This window comes from Nyctereutes procyonoides, unplaced genomic scaffold, assembly GCF_905146905.1.
Source record: "Nyctereutes procyonoides isolate TBG_1078 unplaced genomic scaffold, NYPRO_anot_genome, whole genome shotgun sequence".
NCBI classification, from domain to species: Eukaryota; Metazoa; Chordata; class Mammalia; order Carnivora; family Canidae; genus Nyctereutes; species Nyctereutes procyonoides.
The window spans coordinates 30754453-30777430 of record NW_026575047.1 but is presented as its reverse complement, the minus strand read 5'-3'; the positions used below and the strand labels follow the sequence as shown (position 1 = coordinate 30777430).

General features: G+C 41.9%; 1 protein-coding gene across 1 annotated transcript in view; it reads right to left on the bottom strand.

Annotated features, from left to right (window-relative positions):
• Positions 1–22978, bottom strand: part of HTT (huntingtin) — a 152202-nt gene that overhangs the window by 123623 nt on the left and 5601 nt on the right. Inside the window, exons 2-5 of the mRNA XM_055326749.1 lie at positions 15419–15502; positions 5756–5876; positions 810–869; positions 377–456 (exon numbers count right to left, since the gene is read on the bottom strand). Coding sequence (XP_055182724.1) covers positions 377–456; positions 810–869; positions 5756–5876; positions 15419–15502 — 345 coding nt within the window. The remainder of the gene's footprint in view (positions 1–376; positions 457–809; positions 870–5755; positions 5877–15418; positions 15503–22978) is intronic.

Here is a 22978-nt window from a genome sequence, read left to right as displayed (position 1 = left end):
TCAACCTTTGACCATGTGACAAGTATCCTTTCATTAACCAGCACGTGCAGACACGGTTCTCAGGACTGAGCTACAGTGAAGGACAGACAGGGAAGACCCCCGCTGTCCTGGGGAGCACAACTCTGTCTCTTGGTGGTGGTGGGGAATCAACAGAAAATGAACAAGCAAACTGATAGCATCCCCGAATATTGCTGAGAGCGAGAAGTGCTACAAAGGAAAGGCAAGCAGGAAACATCAACTGTGACGCAGAGGCAGACAGCATTAGAGCCTGAGGAAGACCTCTGAGCCAGTGACACTGGAGCCGAGAGGGAAAGCAGCCACAGGAGCTGGCTCCCCACCAACAGATAGTAATAATAATCCTGAGTGCACAACTCACCTGCATTTCTGAGGCCGAACCAGGTGAGCCAGCTCAGCAAACCTCCACAGGGCAGCGCGCAGGCTCCGGGGAGCACCGTTCTGAGTGGGTTGAGAGTTACATTTAAGAATCACTGATGCTACTCCAAAAGGACTTCATAAAAAGAGCATTAATGTGACCGTTTATTTCTATGTTTAGACACAAGGTCACGCAAACGTGTAACTGCTGCAGCAGTGTTGACGTCTAGGGGCTTTAATTATAAAGACAGAAAAATTAATTCCTGTCCCATCTTATAAATAATAAAGAGGAACCTTGTGAAGGAAAATAAAGCAGTGAAGTCTACTTTACCAATAGCATTTCCATCTAACATTCCCACTTAGTAAATAAAAGACAAGATTTCACACAATCCAGGGGAGCTGTATCATTTGTTCAATGACAGAAAACCAAAGCCTACCTTTTTGATTTCCTTATAGAGTTCTAACTGTAACCTCGGAAGATTAGAGTCCATCAGGGCCTACAACAAAACACAAGAGAGCTGTTCTCAGAAGACTCACTCCACCAGCCTAGGAGAAAACTAAAAGGCAATTAAAATTTCAATTTGGGGGCAAAGTGGAAGATAGCAGCAGCTGAACTAAAAACCTGCTCATTAAGAAAGTGTGTGTGTGTGTGTGTGTGTGTGTGTGTGTGTATTAAACCTTTAATATTCAATGAGAGGAGAAAACACCCGAAAGGCTTCCTTCTTCATCAAAGTACACGCTGCTGGATGAACCAACATCAGTACCCTGTGGCGCCAGCAGGGTGGTTAAGCATACCTGGAAGACCAGAGCCTCTCGCTCTGGTGTGCAGAGCCTCCATACTTTCTGAGGGTCCTCCCTCAATGCATGGATGCTCCCAGTCCTATGGTTCAGAACCCACAGCCAGCGAGGAGCCTTATGCTCCTCTTAACACCTTCCTTACCCTCATTCCTGCTCACTTATGGGCCAAACCACAACTAATGGCCATGAGGCCAACTTCAACCCAGTGAGAACGGCTGAGGGCAACCACTACCAGGAGCACAAAGTCCATGTTAGAGAGGGCTTCTCAAGATGGAAGGAAGGGAGGGGAAAGATTCCTGGCCCCCACACGTGCCCGCAGGGAACAACTTCTCTGAAATGGTGTGTCAATGGCCTGTTCACCAAGAAGAGAGGAAAAGACGGAAAACCAAGCCTCTAATCAAGCTTCTTTCACCTGACTTAGAGCATATGATGTCTACAAACGGAGCTGCTCTTAGTAAAACTCACATAAGTTCACCTACTAGTTCAGTGAGCCTGAAAAATCAAACGCAGACTCACATTTGGGGAGTTTCCAAAGCATAACAGTATCTCAGAAGTTTGTAAATCCCAACTCTTCCATTTCAGTTTGTACCAAATCCTTAAGCAAGCACACCAAAACAAACAGGTATTAAGATGCTACTTTGCAAATAAAATCAGAAGCTATATTCAAGTTTTATTTCATTTTGTTTTTTTAATATTTTATTTATTTATTCAGGAGATACAGAGAGAGAGAGAGGCAGAGACACAGGCAGAGGGAGAAGCAGGCTCCACGCAGGGAGCCCGATGTGGGACTGATCCTCCTGGGACTTCAGGATCACGCCCTGGGCCAAAGGCAGGCGCTAAACCGCTGAGCCACCCAGGGATACCCCCTTCATTTTGTTTTATAAACTAATCTCAAACTTACTTTATAACAAGAGAAAACTAAACTTCAAATCCCTAATAATAGCACAGAATTAGGGTTACCAGTCACTGGGTGATGGCAGTTTGATCCCTCTCTGCTCCTGAACCCCTTCCTCGCCAAAGCAGACACATCCACTCAGCTACCAATGGAGCCCACAACAGTCCACCTCTGCCTCCTCGCTCACACTCCCAGGGCCCCTGTCCTGGCTTAGACCTCACTCACTCTCCCATGCCTGGTCTTCTCAGCCTCCCACGTGGATTCTCAGTACACAGGTCTTTCTCTACTCCAACACAGGTTCCTCTTCCTTAATAAAGCACTCCACCGACCACATCAAAAATCTTTGAGAGCTCCTCACTGTCTACCAAATAAAGTACAAGTCCCCACGAACTGACTCTCAACCCCTCCCTCCCACTCTCTGAGGGCACACACGGGAGCCACCCTCCTCTTTGAACTTGCAGAGATTTCCTGGAGCCCCCTGGAGGCAGGGTGCTGCAGTGGTTAAGAAGGCCCCTAACCTCCTCACTCACCTACTAGCCACCACCTCCAGGAAGCCTTCTCTGCCTCCCCAGACAGAAGTCACCAAAGTCTCCTGACCACCATGATGACTTGCCAATGTCTCGCAGAACTTAAGAGTTCGTGTCATGTGTTGAGTTACTTCTGTACGAATGTGCTTCCCCACCTGAGACTGTAAATTACGTAAGGGAGGAGCACACTGTCAGGCTGAGTCAGATCCCCACTGCATTTTCCTACATAAATGAAAAGCAACAGGTCCCATCTGCTAGGACCATGAGTCTGGTCCTCATTAGAAGCATATAACAATACTTAACAGAAGACTGAAGTCCAGGACCTGACTCCCAGGTGACCATGTCTGTGTCCCACCCCTCCCTAACATCCAAGCCAAGGACTATCTACACTCTCCCAAGCCTGTCCTTCCTCTGCCACAATGAAAGCAAATCCAGCCAGATGCTGATCCGGCTCCAGCCTCCAGCCTGAATCTGAAGACTAGAGTATCTGAAGAAGCATAGATGTGAGTGCAGCCAAATCCCACCATGGCCACCTTCAAGCAGAAAAAAGAGGTTGAGGCTGATCTCTTAATGTCCAGGGACGTAACAGGAGAAACTATAATCTCTACACTGGGAGGCCTAACACAGAGGAAATGGGAACAGGAGATGGCCAGTAAGACAACCCAGACCTTATATGACAACCCAGGGTCACAGCCCACCATCACCACACATATACCAAACTATTCAGTCCAGCAGTTCTTGGAAATAGGTCACTGAAGACAAAAGGCTTAAAAATGGAACAAAGCCCACATGTCCAATGGCCAACATCAGAGCAGTCTGGGGTCATACTGTTCCCTCTGTCCTCCTTAATCCCCAACCCGCCACAAAGCAAGGCATGGTGCCCTCTTTAGGTGTTCTGATTCTAAGAACCAAGTTCAAGAACTGAAATATCAGAAAAAGCCCAGCCTGGTCCTGCCAATGGGAATAAATAAAGCAAGCAAGGATATTTAGGCTTGGGGAGAAGTAAACAAACTGAAAGAGAGGCCATCTGTAAATATGCTGTGGGACCCCACATGCACGTTGAGTATCACCAAGCGGTCACCTGGCATGGAGAGGAAGGTTAACCAGTCACCTGCTGTATGTTGCTATTGAAGACTGGGTACAAGCAACAGCAGGACGTGCAGGTGGAAGGAGAAGACCAGGCAGCTACCTACAGATGGAAGAGGGCCTCCCTACAGCTGATCCCGACTGAGCAGGCTGAGATGCTGTGGCTACTGAGGAGCCAGGAAAGTGTGGCCAGCCAAGTAAAAACATGCTGCCAGAAAGGAAGGATTCCTAGATGGCGGGAGACCACGAAGTCTCTGTGACAGATGAGAGAGACCAGCTGGTATTCTTGTATGCCCCTCAATCTCTTTGGTAAGAATATAAGAATCTCATTATTGGGGCACTTGGGGGGCTCAGTCAGTTAAGCATCCTTTGGCTCAGGTCATGATCCCAGGGGGCAGGAGTCCTTGCTCAGCGGGGAACCTGCTTTTCTCTTTTCCTCTGCCCCTCTCCCTGCTTGTGTGAATGTATACTCTCTCGCAAATCAATCTTTATTTAAAAAAAAAAAAGACTCATTATTAGTAAGAATACTTCTCACCACATGGAGGACCAGTGAGTGGCCAAGATGGTGCTAAGCACATTACCTACATCACACCTTTGACCCTCACGCACATGCTCACACACACTAGCAAACTTTGATCCCCTTTGTAGGTAAGGAAACTGAGGCTCACAGAACTAAATACATTTCCCAAAGTTGTTCAGTTAGTAAGGGACAAGGCAAGACTCAAACATAGGTCTCCTTCACTCCAAAATCCATGTATGCTCTATCTGCCTGGCAGAGTGCCTCAATTTCCTTGAACGTAGAGGCAGGGGTGATCCTCTTCTGGAGGAAGGTTGAGCCCATGGAGGAGAAAAGGGTAACTGCTTGGCCGATGTAAAATGTGACCACTCTCCAGAGAAAGCCCTGAGAAGGACTCCAAAGAACAATTTTGTTTATCAAGATCCTAACGGGAAGGAAAACAGTCAACTAATCCACATTAGCTTGCAGTCCTTGGTTTATCTGGCCAAGTGAGTATTACTAGGAAAAGAGCCTTCAAGGAAAATGAAGAAATGCAGGCTCTTCTCCAAGGCTTATCTAAATAAACTTCTAGGGTGGAACTTGAAGCAGTAGGGGAAAAATAAGAAAACTAGGAAGATCCAAGAAACAAGGATTCCTGCAGAGGAAGTAACAAGGTGTATTATCTTATCAAGAAATAGTTTTTGGAAAGACTTACAACGCCAACTACAAAGCTAGCACACCTACAGTGGGAGCTCCATCTAAGTCTGGACACACAGTCCAAAAGGCCCATCCACAAACACCAAAGTAGCTTAGAGGAAGGTGACCGGGATAGGCTGGGGACCCAAATGAGAAGGGCAGAATGAGAAAAACAAGGATAGCTCTCCAATACACTAAGAGTTATGGAAGAAGGACTTTATCTTCAAGGGCAAGAGAAAACAGTAGCTTTCTGGTGATCTTGGGCTTGACATCAGCTACAGGACACAGAAGCAGTAGCAGCAGCAACGGACATTCTCCCCCTGCTCCTCAGCTCGCCTGTGGCCCAAGCCCTTTAGCTTTTTGGCTCTGCTGTCCTTCCCTGGGAACTCCTTCTGACAGTCTAGCACCACTAACTCCAGCTACCTGTTACGGAAGTTGCATCTTAACAGGCACATAGCGCTGCCTGAGCCAGATCTCTGCAGGGGTGGGGAAAGCAGACAAAGGAAGGGAGGCAGGAGACACAGAGACACCACTGGCGGGTTCCATTCACCCATCCCCTGCCTTCCCAGGGCCTCATAGCTGCTCTAGGCTCTGCACAAACAAAAGTTGGTGACCGCAGTGAATTTTCTCCCAGAACACCAGTGGCCCTCAGGAGCGCCCACGTGTGACCTATGCATTGACTGGGTGTAAGGGAGAACACACTGCCTTCAAACTGAGCAGGGATAGCAAGCACGCAGACCGATATGAGAGCACCACCAAAGCACACACCAAATGGAACAGGTACAAACATGCATAGGGACTCTGCCACTTAAATTGAAAGTTAAGACATAGTTTCTCATCTCAGCCCCAAGTCCAGCTCAGAAAGCGAGGCTCACAGGGTCTTACTTTTATGACTCTGTTGAGGCACTCGTCAGCCACCATCCGGACATCCGACTCTGCATCATCACTGCACAGCAGAAAAAGTTCCATAGCGATGCCCAGAAGTTTCTGAAATTCTGGAGAATTTCTAAATAAAAAAAAAAAAGAGAGAGAGAGAGAAAGACTGTCACAGCCAAGAGGAGCCTAAGAAGACATGACACCGAAATGCAATGAGGTATCTGGTATCTCCTATGGGATTTTGGAACAAAAAAAATGACATTACATATTAACACTGGTTCATTAATTGTGAAAAACATACCACAGTAATATAAGATGCTAAGAATTGGGGTAACTGGATGTGGGGTTTAGGGCAACTCTCTAGATTATCTTCACAATCTAAAACTATTCTAAAATTTACAAGTTTATTTTAAAAAGAGATTGCACTTGCAAGATATTTCATTTTTTTTAAAGTTTTAGTTTAAAAATCTTAAAAAGAACTATTTTATATGTATTTAAACTCAAAAAAAAAAAAAAGAGAAAAAGACACTAGTTCACTCCCCGAGAGCCCCCTGCTTGCTTTCTGCCAACAGGTTACTTTTACTTACAAAATTCTTGAAACCCTGAACACAGACCAAAATAACTCCCCCTCCTTTTTAATTTTACTTTTGATGTAACCCAAGTATAACCATATTTCACTGTAGGCTACACACAATCACAGTCAGGCTGTGGTTTTGTTGCTCTAGTTCAGTTCTACAAAGACTGGAGTCTATATAATGCTTGTAAGTGATTTTAAGATGTTTGACTAAGAGAGCCTGTCTGGGCTGTCAGGATCCATGTGGCTGAACACAACCAAGAGAGAGAGGCTGATGGGCCATGTACGTGGAACTGGATTAACAGTACCATGGAGTACTGTGAGCCAATAATAGGGCCCCTATATAATGCTGTTATTTTTGAAACCTCAAAATCCAATTACTGTCTCATGATCTTGACCAGCAGTACTCTGAAACAGAGGTCCCTCCCTTTCCCACTATATCATAATTCCTACCAAAAGTCAGAAGAGCCACAAGCCTAAGAGAAACCAAAGTACATGTGAGCAACAATCAACAAATTCAAGCAAGAAACAAAACATGCTGCCCAGCAGCACATCAGCCCTCATCCAAGTAGCACACAGCTGTGAGGACAGCACCAAGCAGGAAAGGCCTCTCTGATGGAGGCACTGCATTCAAATGCTGCCCCAAACAGCACTGGCTACTGCAGCACAATGAGAGCCACAGGTCTGATTTTATGCTTTCTAATGGGTACAACAAAAATAAAAAGAAACAGGTAAAATTAATTTTAAAAATATATTTCATTTAATCCAATATATCGAAAATATGATTATTTCAACATGTAATCAATGAAGAAATTAGTGGTATACGTAATAATCGTTTTTATAGCATATCTAATTCGAACGTAAAATTTTCATCAGCTATATGTTATCTGTGTCTCAACTTCATAAAACCCACAGATAAAAGTAGGTTCACTTTCAAGTTATAGATAAGTTCTGAAGAGCTAATGTACAACATAGTGACTATAATCAACAATACTGTATTATGACTTCAAAGCTACTAAGAGACCCAATCTTAACAATAACTATGTGACCTGAGGAAGGTGTCAGCTACCACTACTGTGGCAACCATACTACAGCATATACAGACATCAAATCAACATACCATATACACCATACACTGCAAACCTGTACAATGTCATAAAGTCAATCATGTCTCAAAAGAAAAAAGAAAAAGAAGGTTCATATACCATTTCCAATTATGTTTAAAAGTTCTTCAATAACTAGACTGAATATTGATTTTTAAATTTTAATTTCATTAATAAAACAGATACAGGGCTAATGAGGTTACAGATATCTTCCTGAGAGAGCCTTAGAAATGTGCCTCTCATGAAACCTGTCCATTTCACCTAAATCGTCTAATTTACCACATAATGTTGTTCTTAATACTCCCTCATAATCCTGTTGATTATCTATAGAACACATACTAAACTCACCTCCCTCACTCCAGACACTGGTAACGTGTGACTTCACTCTTTCCTACCTGGTCAGTGGGTCCAATGAAGCTTACAGAGGCTCTCAAAGAACTCACTTCCAGCTTTATTGACCTTCTATATTTATAGACTTCTGTTTTCTATTTTATTAACTGCAGCTCTTATCTTTATGTTCATTCTTCTGCTAAATTTGGGTTTCATTTGCTCTTGCTTTTCAAGTTTCCTGAGACGGAAGCAGAGGTCACTGATTTGAGACCTTTCTGTTTTTCCTACAGCATGCACTGGCTGCTATAAACTGCCCTCGGAGATGCTGCAGCAGTATACCACAACTTTTGAAATCCTGTTTTTATTTTCAGTCAATTCAAAATACTTTCAGATTTCCCCTTGATTTTCTCTGTGACCCCGGGTCACGTGGAAATGTCTTTCTTGTGTTCGAGACGATCTTTCTGGAACAGATTCCAATTCAATCCCATTGAGGTCAGAGAGCACACTTGTATGAACCTTCCTACACACAGACTTGCTGTATACCCCAACATACGGTCTCTCTTGGCAAATGTGCTGTGAGCACCTGAGAAGAGCATGTCTCCTGCTGTTCTGGGTGGAGTGTATATAAGCCAACCAGGCCACAGGGGTGGGTAGTGTTGTTCCAGTCTTCCAGATCCAGATTTGATGTCTGTTGCTCTTAAGAATGCTTGAGAGAAGTTACTGAAATCTGACTATAATTGTCAATTTGTCTATTTTTCTTGCAATTCAATAAGGTTTTGCTTCATGTATTTTTGAAGCTCTTTACTTAGCTACATAAACATTAAAGATTGTTATGCTCCTTCAATGAACTGATGCATTTATCATTATAAAATGACCATCTTATTTCTGGTAATAGCTTTTGCTTAGAAATTCATCGTCTGATATTAACAGAAGTACCTGTGATTAGTGCTAGCATGGTCAGCCTCTTTCTATTCATTATTAAGCTATGTGTGCCTTTATACTTAAAAACAGGTTTACTGTAGGCAGAATATATGGGGTCTTGGTTTTTCATCAGATCTGAAAAAACTTGTCTCTCATGCTTAATGGCATTATTGATGTAACTAGATTTAAATCTACCATCACACTATTTCCTTCCTTCTTATCCCAGGTGTTCTTTATGTGCCTTTTTCCCTATTTCTGCTTTCTTTTGGGTTGAGTATTTTTACAACTCCATTTTGTCTTGTTTTTCAGTTTATTAGCTATAACTCTTTGTTGTACTTTCAATTTTTGCCCTGTTCATAGTATACATCTTTAATACATCCCAGTCTGCCTTAATGACATTACACGACATCACATATAGCATAAGAAACTAACGACAGTACTAGATTCCTTTCCTGAGGCTGCTGTAACAAATTACTAGAAACTGGGTGGCTGAAAATCACAGGCTTTCACCCTCTCACAGTTCCAGAGGCCAGAAGGCCAAAATCAGTTATCACTGGGCCAAACATCAAGGTACCTCCCTCCAAAGACTCAAAGGAGAAGTGCTCCTTGCTTCTTCCAGTTTGGGGGTGGCTGCCTCCCTCTGCTCTTCAAGCCTGTTTCTGTTCGGTCTTTGCATCATCATGTGCGTGTGCGTGTGATCTCCCTCGGCCTCCTCATAAGGACACATGTGGCTATATTTGAGGTACCCCTGGACAACTCAGGATAATCTCTCCATCTCACAATCCTTACCTTGATCATATCTGGGAAGATCTTTTCCCTTAGAGGTCCAGTTATACAGCATTCCAGGAATCAAGACCCATGTCTCTGGGGCAGGGACGCTCCTCCGCCTCCCACAAGCTATTTCCAGCCTTTGTGCTAGTGTTGTCACACATTCTACTTCTACGTCATAAAGCCCCAAAATATATGGTTAGTATTTTTACTCCAAGCAATCAACTAACTTTTAATGAGGAGGAAACACTTCTATTCACACAGCACAGCTGCCACTTCTCTGCACTTCAATCCTGTGTGGGCTCAGGTCCCTCTCTGATCCTTACTTTCCTTCTACCTGAAATACTTTCTTTTTTGTTACTGTTGTTGACTTTTCTTATGTTTTTACTTAAATTCATTTTGCCAACATATAGTATAACACCCAGTGCTCATCTCATCACATGCCCTCCTCAACACCCATCACCCAGACCCCGTTCCCCTACTCCCCTCCCCTTCCACAACCCTTTGTTTCCTGTGATTAAGAGTCTCTCCTGAGGGGATCCCTGGGTGGCTCAGCGGTTTAGCACCTGCCTTTGGCCCAGGGCGTGATCCTGGAGTCCCGGGATCGAGTCCCATGTCAGGCTCCCGGCATGGAGCCTGCTTCTCACTCTGCCTGTGTCTCTGCCTCTCTCTTTCTCTCTACGTCTATCATGAATAAATAAATATAATCTATATATAAAAAAAAAGAGTCTCTCCTGATTTGTCTCCCTTTCCCCACTTCCCCATTCAGTGATTTTCCCCACTCAGTTTCCCCCCCTTCCCTTATGGTCCCTTTCACTATTCATATATTCCACATGAGTGAAACCATATAATAATTGTCTTTCTCTGATTTATTTCACTCAGCATCATACCCTCTAACTTCATCCATGTCAATGTAAATAGTAGTAGGTAGGTATTCATCCCCTGAAACACCTTCTTTAATATTTCTTAAAGTGGCCACCTGCTGGACATAAATTATTTCAGCTTTTGCACGTCTGAAAAAGTCTTTACTTCACCTTTGTTTTTGAGAGAGACAGATCTACTGGCTATGCAGTTCCAAGGTGTTTTCCTTCCACCACTTCACAAACGATGTCTTACTGACTTCTGGCGTCCATTGTTCCAGTGAGATATCTGCTACCCTTCTCACCTTTGTTCAAATTAGCTCTTTTTAATGTCTTATCTCTACTTAACATATTCGATCTTTCCTCTAGCTTCTTGAATACATAAAATAAAGTAACTGTTCTCATGGTTGTGTACAAATTGTAGGATCTGTGCAATTTCTGAGTCATTTCAACTGACTACTACAAATTTTATTTTCCTGTTTCTTTGCACTCCTGAAAATTTTTGACTGGATGCCAGATCTTGACTTTTACCTCGTTAGGCACTACATACTTTTGAATTCTTATAAACACTCTTGCACTTTGCTCTGGGATGCAATTATGTTACTATGAAAGAGTACAATCTTGGGTTTGCCTCTAAGTTTTCTCAGGCAATCAGAATAACATCTTAGTTCAGGGCTAAGTTAACCCCACCGTTAGGGCAAACCCTTCTCCACACTCCAGCTAAGGCCCAGGAAGGACACGTGTCCACTGCGGCTGGTGTGAGCAGGACCTCTTCGCACACTACCATGAGTTCCAGCAAGTGTTCCTACTAATCCTTCTGAGGTGACCATATCCTATTCCAGCTGTGTCCTCACAAGCATGTGTACTTCACTAGGAGCTAAAGACTCAAGGACCCCTCTTCCTCCACAGGCTCCAGAGATCATTCTGTGCAGCTCTCTCAATGGGCTGCAGCTAGCAGCTCTGTCTCCTCAACCACACATCCTAGGGGCTCTGCCGGGGTTTCCACTCCCCACATTACTCCTTCCAGACAGTAATGGGGTGGGGGTGGGGGGAATCATACACCTCCCACACTGGTTTTCCATTTTTCAAGGACTGCTGTTGCTCTTTGCCTGAAGTCTTGAAAACCACTGTCACACATGTTTTGTTTATTATGAAGTGTCTTGGGCAGGAGAGTAAATCTGTCTTTTTGGTATTTATCTTAGCCAGAGCAAATCTTTCTTGATATTTTAAACTTAAGTTGTTAACAGTGTTAATACATTTTCTGGTAACAAATATACATATCTAACAATCATCTTTTATAAAGTTAACTAACATTTTCTTCTATAAATGTATCTTACTCTTTCAATTCTAGTAATGATAAGTCATTATTTTTAATTTTCTAATGGGATGAACAGCACTGCACTGACACCTTCACACACTTTCCCAAGGATAAAGTCCTCAGGAGAAACTGCCACAAAGACTTGATATTTTGCCAAAATGCCTTTTAAGAAGGTTGTATCACCTCTGACAAAAAAACCTAAGTATTTCTTAACGTTTGTCAATTTGACAAACGGAACCTGTTCTTGATTTTGTATTAGTCTCTTTCCCCTGATGACTAGTAAATGTGAACACTTCGCTAAAGGAAGCACAAAGTATATATCAGCTGTCAGGTTCACTGGCCCACACGTATTTATTTCCTTAACTACCTGGTCATGTTCTTTGCCTACTTTCCTATTAAGCTGATAGTCTTTTCCTTAATGATTTACAATTGCTCTTTATATAGCTATTAAACCTTTGATATATATGCTGCCAATACCATCCGCAAGTTGAATTTATTTTCAAGTACATTGAAGGTGGATTTTGACATACTGGAACTATACTCCAGTCAAAACAATGTTTTCCTTTATATCCTTAATCTTCATCCACCTAAGATCAAATACCCTTTTTTAATAATAATTTCATTTTTCTTAGATTTAAGTAATTAACCTGGCATTTATGTCTGTTCGCAATACGAGGCACAGATATAATTCCCTTCAAGTCATTTGATTCAATAACCCATCACTTCCCTACTGATACAAAATGTTATCTTTACCATAAATTCACACACACACAGATGCACACATACACTCTCCTTTCTATCCTATACCTTCCTTAATGTCTAACAGCTACTTTAATGTTATGTACACCACCTCTCACAATATTGTAGATGTTTCAGGTTTTCTTTTTAACATTCGTGTATTTACTCTTGCAAGTGAACAAGTTCAAAAATACCCCTCCTAGAACTCTGATCAAGACTATTTAAATTTGTGGATTAATTTAGAGACAATTCAGCTCTATGAAAAAAAGTCATTTAGGAAGGGAAGTAGTCATTTATACCTTTCAGGAAAACCAACAGCAGCCCACATATTTTCTGCATATTTCTTGTCAGTTCCTTGAATTTTGTTATGTTGGTGCCACAGTGAATTGGATCTTGATCCTGATAGTTTCTGACTGACTTATGCTAATATACAGGAAACCTATGGATTTCTGTATATTTCTTTTTACCCAACCACTTCATCAAAGTGCACACACTTAGATAAGGGTTCCTAGGTTTACCCAAGAGGAGACTTATTAAAAACAAAGCCCCAGCTACATCTGAACAGAAAATATAAGTGTGTTTAGGAAAGAGGGCAATGAGGTATCTTCATTACTGTACTTCTGACAAATTTTCTGGATGATCTTGACACTCATCCATACTTAGGAAGTAGCAGGTTACACCACCAAATTTAGAGCTGAAAAACACTAATAGTCACAATACCCAGGAAGTTTTAGATGACTTCCCACATTAAAAACTCCTTAAGTGGGACAGCTGGGTGGCTCATGACTGAGCGTCTGCGTTTGGCTCAGGTTGTGATCCCAGGGTCCTGTGACCAAGTCCCGCACTGGGCTCCCCACAGGGAGCCTGCTTCTCCCTCTGCCTGTGTCTCTGCCTCTCTCTGTGTCTCAAATAAATAAATAAATAAATAAATAAATAAATAAATAAATAAATAAAGTAGGTAGATAAAATCTTATTTAAAAAGGAAAAACAAATTAAATAATAAATAATAAATAAAATAAAATTTAAAAATAAAAACTCCAGAAGCTACCACTGAAATAACCCCTCTAGACAGGGTTAGTATATCACAGAAATGTACCAAAAATGTAGTTATATTCAAAGAGACATCATATGAAATACCAGCTATAAAGATTTCATAAAACATCATATATATAAATAATTCTAAAAATATATTTATAATATATAATTAAAATATATAACCTATATATATTATAATCTGAATATATATAAATATATAAATATATAAATATATAAACACACACAGACATATATATATATATATATATATATATATATATAAAATCTACTTGAGCTCTACACTCTGAAATTCCTACAGAGTAAGTAAAGTATCTTAAAATTAAATTGTTCTTTGATGACACCAAAGACGACCTCTCTGGATCCATAAAATATTCCATCAACATGTTCCTCTGCAGGACAAGAAGTAGATCAATCAGTATTACTCCATAAAAACAGAAGAACTATACTACTGTGAAAACCATTAACAGCTATTATTTTGAGTTAAGATGGTAAACTGAACCACAAACCAACCCTAAGATATCCCAACATGCTTTACTAATATGAAAATCTAAGCCAACATCCCATCAATTCCACTGAGAAAGACCAAAAGAAACATAGTAAGTATAAAGCATGAAGCACTCAAAATGGAAGACAGCTTGTCTTCTGCATCCATAAACTTTCACAGTGAAATGTTCTTTGAGTCCTGAATGCTACAGGTCAGATAAGCAAAACTGTGCTCTAAGAGCAGGGCAGCAAATGTTTGTCAGAGATTTGAAGTCACTTCAAATGAAAGTAGTGACACTTTATAGAGTTCTGGACAAGAACTCTATATCACAACCATATAGAGCCCTCACTCCCACGTGGCTAAACACACACACACACACACGTATACAGTGTCATCCGATCTCACAAGAACCCTAAAAATAAAGACTTACAGTTCATAAATGCTGCAACAGAGACTGAAAGTTAAATTTATTCAAAATCAGCTGGCTTTTAAGTAGTAGAGATGGAATTCAAACTTCCCCCCCTACTTTTATCACAGTGTTGTTTTCTACAATAGCATGCTTAGAATTTTTATTTTCAGCACATACTCTCATTTGTTATTTCACTTGCTTCCCACATTTCTACAAATTAGAAACAGAAATCATCCACCACATTCCCAAACAATGGAATAAGCTCAGCTAAAATGAATTATTGTATGTGAAATCACTTTGAAAATATAAAATACAAATACAAGGTGCCATTAAAAATATGTAAGTCACTAAGTTTCTGTCAGTACTAAATCAAAATTATTTTTCTAACAGATTACAGAGAGCTGAAGAACAGGTCAATAACATGAATTATCTGTTCCAGGAAACAGAAAAGCAGAGAGAGAAGTATTTCACACACATACAACCAGGTAACACAATTCAGAAATCTCAGGCACATCTTCTACTCAGCCCCTAGAAACTGGCCTGAAATATTTACCATCCACAGCCACAAGGAACAGTGGTTAGAAAGAAAGACAACCAAAAGCAAGAGAATGAGGAGACTCAACAAAGACACAAAAGAAGGTGCCACAAGTTCACCCCAGAAAAAAAGATGAAGCAAGGGAGACAGGCCTATAGTCAACTGCCCAGGAACCCTGTTGATCCCCAAGTGCAAGTGAACAGGTACCAGCAGGGAACCACCAAATGGCAGCAGGGTGCCAATGAAAAGCAAACACAAGATAAGTCACTGGACAGTCTCCTGTCCTTCCAATTACTGCAATAATGTAAAAATACCACACAAAACTATTTTCAATGATCACAGTTACCAAGAGTACTAACTAAACATAAAAATGCTGTTCAATTATCATAATGGTTATTACAACTGTCTACATAAGTTACAAAAAAGAAACATGACTCCTTATAGCTATAGCCAGAAATATGGGGAAGGGGGGCCTTTAAATGTCTTAAGACAACTGGAGAGACAAAGAATATCCTAGCCCATTAGAAACAAAAATACAGTTTTAATTTTTACTATAAAGTTCAAAGTGAACTTTACCTGAGTGACTGTGCCACTATGTTTTCACATATTGTCAGACAATGATTGACGCGGTCCTTCTTGGTAGCTGAGAGTTCTTTCTTTCTAAAAGAAGAAAAAAAAAAGGAAAAGAAGTGAACATGTGTTGTTAAATTACCCACTCCACTGATTTTCACACATCATCCATTCATTCTGCAGCACTTCTGGACCACCAGGAAGAAACCACATACTCCATGCTAGGGGGCAGGTGGGGTCAGCTCGGGGAGGTACAGATGAGCTCAACCAAAGGCTTTGTAAACTACATGGCTCCACAGAAAAGTCAGGTGATGTCACTGATGCACTTATTTTTCCTATTTTACAGGAGAAACTACAGTGCAAACAGTGACTCACCCGAGATTGAAACAATGGAGGGAGTACATGATTCAATGAAATATGATGTCATACCTACTCTTCCTACCACGTTGCCTGCACTGCTAGAAATCACACTGTTAACTGACTGCAGACCTCACGGTCCCTGTGGAGAGACTGACTGCTCCTACACCCACAGGCAGCTTAGAAGAGAAGTGCTCTGAAGCCTCCCTGTGAGGATGTCTGGGGCAAACACAAGGAGACAAACGTCCTGCCCAAGGTCAGAGTAAAGGCACTTGCTTCCCACCCAAACTTGCGGCTTCAGATGCCTTCAGGGTATGCACCTTCAAAGCCAGGTATGATCCAAAGAGGAAGCCAAAAACTAAACTAGCTGAAGAACTACATTCAGCGAAGAATTTGAGTGTGGTTACTAGTACATGGTACTAACTAGAAACAACTAAACCAGAAGACCACTAGTTTTTGAAGGACTTATATTACCAAAGGCGGGGGGGGGGGGTGGTGGGGGGTGGGTGGGTGTTACCTATGAACAGCTGTGATTATGTAATCCCCAATGCAACCCTCAGGCTGCAAGGAACCTCAAAGGAAGAGGATATTACAGTCTGTACAAATCCAAGGAAGGCAAAGCCTCCAAAAGGCACATGAAATGTGGCTGAAGAAAAGGAACAAAGGAAGAGCCTCCACAGAGGGAAGCCAGAAGTCAAAACCAAAAACAGACAGGGCCCCAAACAAGAAGAGAATCAGGGCCTGGGCAAGAAGTCTCCTTCGTGGTAAGTAGAGGGGGAAGCTTCCCAATGACTGACCAACTAAAATCTGTTATTACAGGAACATGTGAGTGTGTCTTTCCCGCTGGTCTGTTTCCTAAATGGGACTTTCACTGGTAAGTTAATCCTGCAGCCTGCCTGCTAGACATCCACCCAAACACCAACCTCTCCATCATGGACACAGGCCCCCAGTTAGAAATTCCATTGCTCAGCCTCCCTGCAGGTAGGGAGGGACACACCCACCTTAGCTCTCACAGAAGAAATGAGAATGGAAGTGCTATGTGGAGGATCTGCCTCACTGGCTTACTTACCCTAGGTATCTATCTCCCCTTCTAGTTCCCTCCAATTGGAACAAATACGCCTAACATCCGGTTTTTGTACGGATAAAGACAAGAAGATTGCATAACAACAGGATGGAAGGAGACTGGGTCCCTCAGTGACCATGTGAAGCAGAGGATTGTCACCTCCATCCTCAGGAACCACCCACTTCTAAGGCACTATGATGGAAACAACCTAAATATCCTTCACCTGGTGGATGGATGCACAAACCCTGACAACCAAACAAGAGACTACTGCTTAGCAGTAAAAAGGAGCAAGCCACTAATACACACAAGGGTGAATCTCAATGTACCAGATTCAAGATGACATAGCGGTGGGTTCCATCTCTGTGCTGTTCTGGAAGAGAAAAAACTATAGGAACAGCAAGTGATCTGCAATTTACAGGGGCTGGGGAGAGGAGAGGCAGCAAAGAGGCAGGGAAAGCTTGAGGGGCATTGAAACTGTGCTAACTCCAATTGTGGTAGTAGTTACAGAGTGTAACGCATTGTCAAAGCTCACAGAGCTATATACTGCTCAGGGTACACTGTGCTATTTGTAAATTGTACCTTAAAGAAGAAAGTGCTATGAGAATTAAAACGTTCTCTTCTTTAAACCAACAGACTAAATTCTCCATTACAACAGCTTAGAGTTTGCAGTTTAAGACTGCCATAAAGAAAATTAAAGCATGGACCATTTTAAGCAATCAGGAAGCAAACTAACTTGCCTATCCATTACCTTTTGATTTCCAAAGTGAAAATCTGCCCAAGGCCTTAAATGAACTGAATTCACATCCCAGGGTACTAGAAAAGAGTGAAAAAGTCACCAGCCTCACGCTAATTACACATATGCTTAATGGAGAACTAGCCAGGCCAATGGAACATTCACTTTTTCAGAGTGACAGATACAAATATGAGTCTTTTTTGTTTGTTTGTTTTTTAATTTTTATTTATTTATGATAGTCACAGAGAGAGAGAGAGAGAAAGAGAGAGAGAGAGAGAGAGGCAGAGACACAGGCAGAGGGAGAAGCAGGCTCCATGCACCGGGAGCCCGACGTGGGATTCGATCCCGGGTCTCCAGGATCGCGCCCTGGGCCAAAGGCAGGCGCCAAACCGCTGCGCCACCCAGGGATCCCACAAATATGAGTCTTAACAAGAACTTTGTCTCCCTCTTCATAAATGGAAAAAACCAAAAGAATACATTGAGCAATAAAAAGCTGTCGCCCTTTGCCAGAACCTGAGCAAATGTTCATGAAACAAGCAAAAAGTCAAAAACAGAATATGGATCTCACCCAGGAAAATAAAAACACATTCTTCTGTTGTCTATTGCCCTCTTGCTCCCCCTCCAGGGGCTCCTTGGGGGAAAGTCTGTCTCATTCCCCCCGGGGCTCCCTCCCCAGGCCCTGCAGCCAGCCAGCTTCAGCCAGCCAGCCTGGGGGCACTCAATAACAACTGCTCCAGCAGTGGCCTCCCTAGGACACCAGAGCAAGGGCCACAGCATGTCTCTCCTACTAGGCACTCAGCACAACACCTATACCTCACAGATGTTCCGTAAAAAGCCGATAAAGAAATGGATAAATCAACATTTTCAGTAGAATAAGTGAAATACATATTAAAACTGACTCAAAAGTTCTTCAGTCTTACAGATAGGATTCAGAAAGATAAATGATATTATAAACCTGAGTTTCTAGAACCAAGAGATAAAAAAAAAAAAAAAAGAAACAGCAAAGCTTAAAGCAAAAGAACCCGTGGAGTGATCCCCAAATACTTGAACTCAAACCCTGCACGGAATTGAAGCTGAAGCCTGTGGAATCCCTCTGGCTATAATCTAGAAAATTGATCACAGGTCTCTTAACAGCACCATCAATGATTCTCATCATGAAAAAGAGGACAGTATACTTTGTTACAGTCAGCTAAGAAAAAAGCACCTTTGCACGTTTTAAGTTTCTCTTCTTACCTGAGTCACAATAATTTCTTAGCAATGATTAAATTTTAATCTTTTCCACACTCAACAGACAGCCCAAGAATCACAAAATTCTGCAAGTAGACAAGTTTTCAATGGTTGCTAAACTTGCCATTAAATTAAAAAAAAATTAATAAGTACTTGTTTTGTGTGAGAAGCACAAACACAAACCATCTGATTGCTACCAAATATTTTAATTTCGTCCCATTTTTCTCAAATCCATTATTATTGCCAACATAGCTAAATGTGTGAAACTGGCGCGTTATCATTAAAGAATGACACAATTTTACTGTATCAAACTCCAAAAAATGCCTGCTTAAAAAGTCTGAGAAGTGTAACCAAAACCCTGTAAAAAGTACCTCTTCTTTTATCACACTGAAGAATACCCACATTTTAAAGTGTGGGATGGGATCAGACTTACCCTCAGCCCAACAAAGAGACATTTACCAAAACAATCAGAAAAGGGGAGAACAATCCTTCCAGTATTACCTACTGAAAGTGGTAAGCACACCGACCCAATGTACACAGCACAAGCCACTGCCCTTGAATGAATACTCCCAAACCAGGCCTAACCAAGCCCATTAGAACACAGCCTCAGGCTACTTTCCAGCCCCACATTCCCCAGCCTTCAGGGAATTCTGATCACTCAGATTAACTCAGTTGTTTAGGTTGTGCATCTTCAAACTCAATTCTTATACAGCCTATGGCCCCCACTTGAAATACCTCCTTCCTACTTTATTTTGTCCAGTAAGCAAACTTGGAAATTTAGGAAAACCACAACTGCTTCATTCCCCCATGGAATTTAACTTGACTGATGAACCGATAGGTCAAACTGATTTGTTCTATGTGAAAAGTAATGGAACCGTCTTGTTCTAGGCAGACACTGGATGAACAGGGTAAGCAGTCCTGACTCTCCCCCAACTTTTGTAAACGTCATCATGTTAATTTCACCTTCAAAATGCAAACTAACTTCAGTTGGCTGCTCTTATGTACTGAAGCAATCTGCACAGAAACATACATTGGCAAGGAGGTGGAAAGAGGTAAGGCCTCCACAGGGCAGGGCACTATGACCCATTAAAACAATTACCAAAGAATTCATTCTAAGAAGGGGAATTCAAGCCCTCATCTAAATTCTTATTGTTAATATCATATTATTTTAAGACTATGGTTGAAAAATATGGTTCCAGGTTGAGGCCTGGCAGGGGAAAGGCCCAGAATCCAAAGGGACTTGAAAAACACTGCCTGTCTTTAGCTCTCCTGGCTCTTCATACTCCCTTTCCTTCATACTTTCCCACCCAGCAAGCAGGACTGAGGGCTCCCCAAACCCCTGACTCCTCACCGCCACCACTCCACTTTCAGTAAGTACTGTATTAATGTGAGTGCTCCTAAAACATTAGGGCGCTCTCAAATTTTAAGAAGGAAGGGACACCAAAAGTCACTGTGGAATTATGTATCATACCTAATTTAAAAATAAAAGTGCTGTGGCTTAGGGGAACCAAGGAATCTAAGACTTCCCCAATCTACAATCTGTGTCATAGAAAAAGACCATTAAAATAAAGCCTTTCTTGGAGCACCTGAGTGGCTCAATTAAACATCCGGACTCTTGATTTTGGCTCATGTCTCAGGGTCATGGAATCAAGCCCTGTGTTGCGCTCTGTGCTCAGCACAGTCTTCTTGTCCCTCTCCCTTCCCCTGCTTGCTCGCTCTCTCTCTCTCTCTCTCTCAAAAATAAAATAAGGAGCGCCTGGGTGGCTCAGTCAGTTAAGTGTCTGCCTTTGGCTCAGGTCATGATCTCAGGGTCCTGAGATCAAGTCCCACCTTAGGCTCTCTACTCAACGGGGAGCCTGCTTCTCCCTCTCCTTCTCCCTCTGCCATTTCCCCTGCCTGTGCTCTCTGGCTCTCTCTCTGATAGATAGATGATAGATAGATAGATAGATAGATTAGATAGATAGATAGATAGATAGATAGATAGATAGAATCTTTAAAAAATAAAAATAAAACCTTTACCAGGATCTAACTGAATACAGTAACAACCACTACCTGAAAGGTACATTTAAAAAAACCAACGTTAAGCTAAATGAAAAAAGTCTTTTCTTCACTCCTGTGTATGTGTTTAGTTCTATACAATTTTATCAGATGTGTAAGTCTATGGATCTACCACAGTAGAACATTTCCATCACCACAAGGGCCCCCCTCTTAGAGCCACAGCCACCTCCTGCCCCTCCTCCCTACTTACCACTAGCAATCACTCATCTAGTCTCCATTCCAAAAACCCTGCCATTTCAAAAATGATACATAAATAGAATTATAGTTTGTAGCCTTTCAGGATTTGGCTATTTTCAGGGACATGATTTCCTTAGGAGTCACCTCAGTTGTGTCAAGTATCCAGAGCTGAGCAGTTTAACAATTCACCTGCCAAAGGACATCCAAACTGACTGCAGATTTTGAATATTATGAGTAAATCTACTATAAACACTTGTGTACAAATTCTTGTGTGAACAGAATTTTCATTTCTCTGGGATAAATGCTCAGGAGTACAACTGTCAAGTCAAATAGTAATTGTACATTCAGTTCTATAAGAAACTGCCAAACTTTTTGAGAGTAGCCATACCATTTTCTGTGCCCACCAGCAATGATTAAGTGACCAAGCCAGTTTTGTCTGTGCCAGCATTTGGTGCCGTCAAAACGATCTTTTACAAACATAAATTAGATCACCTGTTTTACCACACAAGTATGCATCTGGGCAGAGTAAAGTCCAAAGTCCTAGTGACATTAGTGCACAAAGCCCAATTTGGTTGACCCTCATCTCTGTAACCTAACGTCCCTAATTCTATCCTTCATTTTGCTGCAGCTACCAGCCTCCTTACTACTCCCTCAAGTATGGGACACACACTCAGTTTTCTGTTCCTTCTCCCTGGATCTCTTCTTCCAGATATCCAACCATTCTGCTCCAGCAGAACCTTCTCAATGCACTTTATACCCTAAATAAAAGTGCACACCTCTTCTCCCCCTTATTCTATTTTGTTTTTTCTCCCCATAGTATTCAACACCATTGGTCTTACTCACTGCTGTAGCCCCAGGGCCCAAAACAGGGCCTGGCACAAAACCAGCACTTGGTTGAAAGGACTCCTTCCAGGTCGTCAAGTTCAGTTCCCCACTTAAGACCCCATTCCCAGAAACTGGGGGCTCTTCATGCCCACCGCAGCTCATGCGTCAGGGTTACAAAAGCTTTGGGGCTACACAAATGCTCAATGGCCCTGGGCCAGAGAAGTGACTGCCTCAGCTACATCTGGACACAGAGAAGCAGCCCAAGTCTTCCCTCCCAAATGCTGACAGCATTGTTAACAACAGACCCTGACCAGCTACAGAGGGGGGTTTACAAGCTTCAGTGTGCACGCAGATTGCTCACAGAACGTGTCAATATGCAGACTCTGATTCAGTATGTCTCAGGTGGGGAAAAGATTCTGTATTCCTTATAAGCTCACAAGTGACAGCAAACTGCTGGGCCTGAGACCACACTTTGAGCAGCAAGAATCTATGGCAGATCATGTCTCTAACACATATTCTAGTACATGAGCTGATTCAATTCTAAGACTCACAACAATAAACAATGTCTTATACGGTGTTTTATTTTTCCTTCTTGTCTGAATAAGACTAAATGTCTTGCCGGTAGACCCACTCCAAGGTAGTTTACCAGATGGCTGGCTCACTTTCATGAACTAGAAGTAATGGGGGTGGGGACTCTACTTAGTCATCAGTCCATTTGAAAGCCAGGACAATGTGAAACCTCCCCCTTTACAGCTCCAAAAGCCCTTTTAAAAAAAGAAATTCCGGTCAATGTACGAACTGTCATTGAATTATACACTTTAAAATGGTTCATTTTATGTTATGTGAATTTCATCTCCAAATAAATAAATAAATAAACAAGAAATTCTACACTATTACACAGCAATTAGGAAAAATTAAATGTACCCCTAGGGAACAATGTCTGCAATATACTGCTCTATGAGATATACAGGGCCATCTCAGTCATCTAAAAAACAAGGACACATTTAAATGCTTGAATATGAATCCAAAAATCAGAGAAGATGACAAGAGAAGTTTAATAATTATTATTTTTAGGGAGTAAGACTAGGATAGACTGGGAGGAGGGCTTTGTTTTTCATCTTGTGCT